This window comes from Primulina huaijiensis, unplaced genomic scaffold, assembly GCF_012295235.1.
Source record: "Primulina huaijiensis isolate GDHJ02 unplaced genomic scaffold, ASM1229523v2 scaffold43379, whole genome shotgun sequence".
NCBI lineage: Eukaryota > Viridiplantae > Streptophyta > Magnoliopsida > Lamiales > Gesneriaceae > Primulina > Primulina huaijiensis.
In genome coordinates, this window is record NW_027360501.1 from 1 (window position 1) to 3,875 (window position 3,875).

General features: G+C 35.9%; 1 protein-coding gene across 1 annotated transcript; it reads left to right on the top strand.

Moving 5' to 3' along the window:
- Positions 1 to 4: 4 nt before the first annotated feature.
- Positions 5 to 3,111, top strand: LOC140970241 (VAN3-binding protein-like; the record flags this gene model as incomplete). Its single annotated transcript, XM_073431892.1, has 6 exons — positions 5 to 136; positions 1,399 to 1,819; positions 1,921 to 2,145; positions 2,247 to 2,296; positions 2,464 to 2,521; positions 2,700 to 3,111. Coding segments are annotated over 6 exons (1,101 nt in total), but the record flags the coding sequence as incomplete, so codon positions are not given.
- Between the last annotated feature and the right edge of the window lie 764 nt (positions 3,112 to 3,875).

Genomic DNA, 3,875 nt, shown 5'->3' on the forward strand with positions numbered 1-3,875 from the left:
ACATGTGCAGCAGGAGGTATCACCACGCACTTCAGGAAGGCTATCTCACAGCAGTGGCCCTCTCAATGGAGGCCAGAGCTGTGGCTCTCTTACTGACAGCCCCCCTGCCTCCCCCTTTGAAATTGATGACTCCAAGGTCTTATAATTTCTCTCGTATTTTTTCATCTGTTTCTTCATTATAAATCTAAGTATGCATCTATTTACTCATCCCGTTGTAGTTTCTCTCCATTTTATGTTGGAGTTGGAGTTGGAGTTGGAGATTCTTTTCCTTAAAAAGATAAAAAAAATTTTTGTTATTTTGTGGTATGGTCACAAAACACAAGTTTCTGAAGCTTCTGAGACATGGGACACCATATTTCAGCTTTCTCTTAAATCAAAAAACATACTCCGAATATGTGAGAAGAACAACTCATTCAAATCTTTCCTAACTATACTCACCAAGACAAAAAAGAAGATTGGGTCGCTTGTTTGGTAATTTGTAATCTTCTTGAATTTTTTGTTTCATGTCTTGTCAAAATATTATTGAATTAACTGCAGATTAAAGGGTATTTTGAAGAAAAAAAAATTCTTTCGAAAAATATTTTTAGGTACCATGTTATTCAACTCAATTTGTTACTGTCTACTTGATCATCATAACAAGAAAATTAAAGCGTGAATATCTTCGTACGTGGTTCTTCAAATGATAATGCCGGAATCTTCCCACAGCAACCATTAGGTAATAAATTGCAGAATTATCGTACATATATACCCTTTTCCGTGATTGTTAGGAGATGACATAAAATTTAATAATTCTAACATTTGATTTATCTAGCAATAAATGAAGGTTATTGTTGAATTTATGATGGGGGGCCACAACTATTTCGGCTTGTGGTTCAATTTGATTTCAGAGTATGGACCATGCTGTCAGGCAAGAAAACTAATTGGTCCAGCTTTTGGTGGGGTTGCTCTAATGTTTTCCTTTATTGAATGTAGTGTATCCTACCACTCTAAAAACATTTTGTAATATACTCACAATATTATTTAATACGACGCGAATGGGAGTGAAAAAATCAAGTTCAAGTCAAGCTCTTGAAATTTCGTGTCGAGTTTGACTAAAAAATTTGAGTATAGAAGTCCAAGCCCGAGTGCAGAAAACGTTAAGGTCGATTGAGATCAGCTCGAACTGGTTGGACAGACAGGTCGTGAGTCATATGCCGGTTCATCAACCTCACCTTACACACCTTCGTGCATATACACTAATTGAACCTTGAACAGAAACCTTGGAAAACTGAATCATGCACTGGACCCTTTAGTTTGCCACAAGTCTAGGCGTTTTTTTCTTTAACACTGGATCACGTTTTTTGCATATAAAGATCAATTTCTTTGATAGTTTGTGGTGATATGGATATATGCATGCAGTACTCTCAGTTAAACACTACCACGTGCAACCAGTACAAGGTCAGTGCCATCAATGGCACTGGCCTTGGCGGTGGAGGAAAAACTGTGGGGAGGTGGCTGAAGGATCGTAGGGAGAAAAAGAAAGAGGAAACGAGGGCACACAATGCTCAGCTTCATGCTGCCATTTCTGTGGCAGGGGTAGCGGCTGCTATTGCTGCAATTGCAGCTGCCACTGCTGCGTCATCTGCAGCAGGAAAAGATGAACAGATGGCAAAAACCGACATGGCTGTTGCATCGGCTGCCACATTGGTTGCTGCACAATGCGTCGAAGCGGCTGAGGTTATGGGGGCTGAGCGAGAAAACTTGGCATCAGTAGTGAATTCAGCAGTCAATGTTAGGTCAGCGGGTGACATCATGACTTTGACAGCTGCTGCAGCTACGGGTATTCCTATATTCATCTTTCATGGTCAAGTTATTCAGAATCTTGTAACTTAGATAATAAATTGGAGATTGTTGTTTATGTTGATTTGCGATTTTTTTAAGCTTTGCGTGGTGCTGCCACCTTGAAGGCAAGGGCATTGAAGGAGGTGTGGAATATTGCAGCAGTGATCCCTGTGGACAAAGGGATGGGAGCTACAAATAATGGGAGTAATGGAAGTTCGAATGGTAGTTTTAGTGGTGAACTTGTTCCCGAAGAAAATTTCCTTGGCATTTGCAGTAGAGAACTGCTCGCCAGGGGCGGGGAACTTCTTAAGAGAACCCGAAATGGTAAATACAAAATTCTCATCTTTCAGGTTTATGAAATTCCTATTGATTAAGGTAATGTCCCTTCATGTTTCTTGACAGTTCATTTCCTATGATAATTGCAGGTGATCTTCATTGGAAAATTGTGTCTGTTTACATCAACAAAATGGGACAGGTAGGCTTTTTTCTTCATGATTGAACAATCACCCCCACTTTCAATTTACTCGAGACTACCGTAGAGTTCACTTTACATCTCGAGGACAGAAGTTAAAGTTGTAAACATGAATCTGCTTTTCTCTTTATCTCGTGATCTGCAATCAGAATTTCATTCAAATTTTGCAGGTGATGTTAAAGATGAAGAGTAGATATGTTGCTGGGACCATAACCAAAAAGAAAAAGAGTGAGTTTTTTTATTTTTCAACTTTCATCTTTTCACTCATGATGAGAGCAGAATTGGAGATGGTGGGCTTTCTTCTATTTGGGGATTTGAGAAAGTAGTAGGCAATTTAGTGAAGAAAGGCATAAAAAAAAGTTGACATCTTTATCTTTATTTTGTTGTTCCTCTTTTGAACTATCAGATGTAGTGTTGGAGGTGTTGAAGGATATTCCGGCTTGGGCTGGCCGCCACTTGCTCGAAGGCGGCGAGCATCGAAGATATTTCGCTTTGAAGACGGTTGCACGAGGAGTTGTGGAATTCGAGTGCAGGAATCAAAGGGAGTATGATATTTGGACTCAAGGTGTTTCAAGATTACTCTCAATCGCCGCAGAGAAGAACAATAGGCACAAGATTTGATGTCCCATTGTTAAGAAGTTGATTAATGATTTAGTAAATAGGAGAATATGTCTCTTTCTTTAGGGGCTTGGACTGACTAAATGTTCTCAATTTTGGGTGGTATTGGTTTTTTCCTTCTTCTTTTTTTTTCTTTCAGTCTCTTGTGTTTCTAATGTAAAAATAGGAATTGTTTATCTAAACGACTTTTTTTTTGGGTCGTGTACTATGATTATTTTTCATTTCATGGTGTTGTTTTTTTTTTATTAATGATTAGATTAATACCTATTTAAGGACAAACTATTTATTTAGGCTATGTTTGGTGTGTAGGATAAGATAACTAATTGGATTGATGACAAAACTCAAGGTAAGGATATATAATGTGTTGTGATAAAGTATGTTTTGTTTGGTAAGATTTTAATGAGTATGCTAAATTTTACATTTTTTGTTGTTGAGACAAAAATACCCTAACTAGCATTGATGACAATTTGGTATATAAAATGATATTTGTAGCAATGTTTTCAAAATCATGTGTTTTGTTAATAAATAAATATTTTATAAAATTTTATATTATAAATTATGTATTCATCTGATAATTTATTTTTTTAATAAAAATTAATATGATTTTGCATTTTATCTCATTTTTAATATTGATTTCTAATTATTTTTTTCTCTATTTTTTTAAATTTTATTTAGTTTCATCATGAAATTATTTATGTGATGTGTGCAAATAAAAAAAATAAAAACATCAAAGAATAGAATCCAAAATTGTAGATCTCTAATGTTGATTTTTTGTAGGCAAAATGGTAATTTATGTTATATTTTAGGAATTGGATTGTCAATCCCTCCAAAACAATGGGATATCTTTTCAACCAAATAGGTTTTTTTTATCATGAGCTTCTTGATTAATTGGGTCCATAAAAAATGAGACAAACATGAGATTAATAATCTATCCTTGACTTATCACTCACACCAAACATACCCT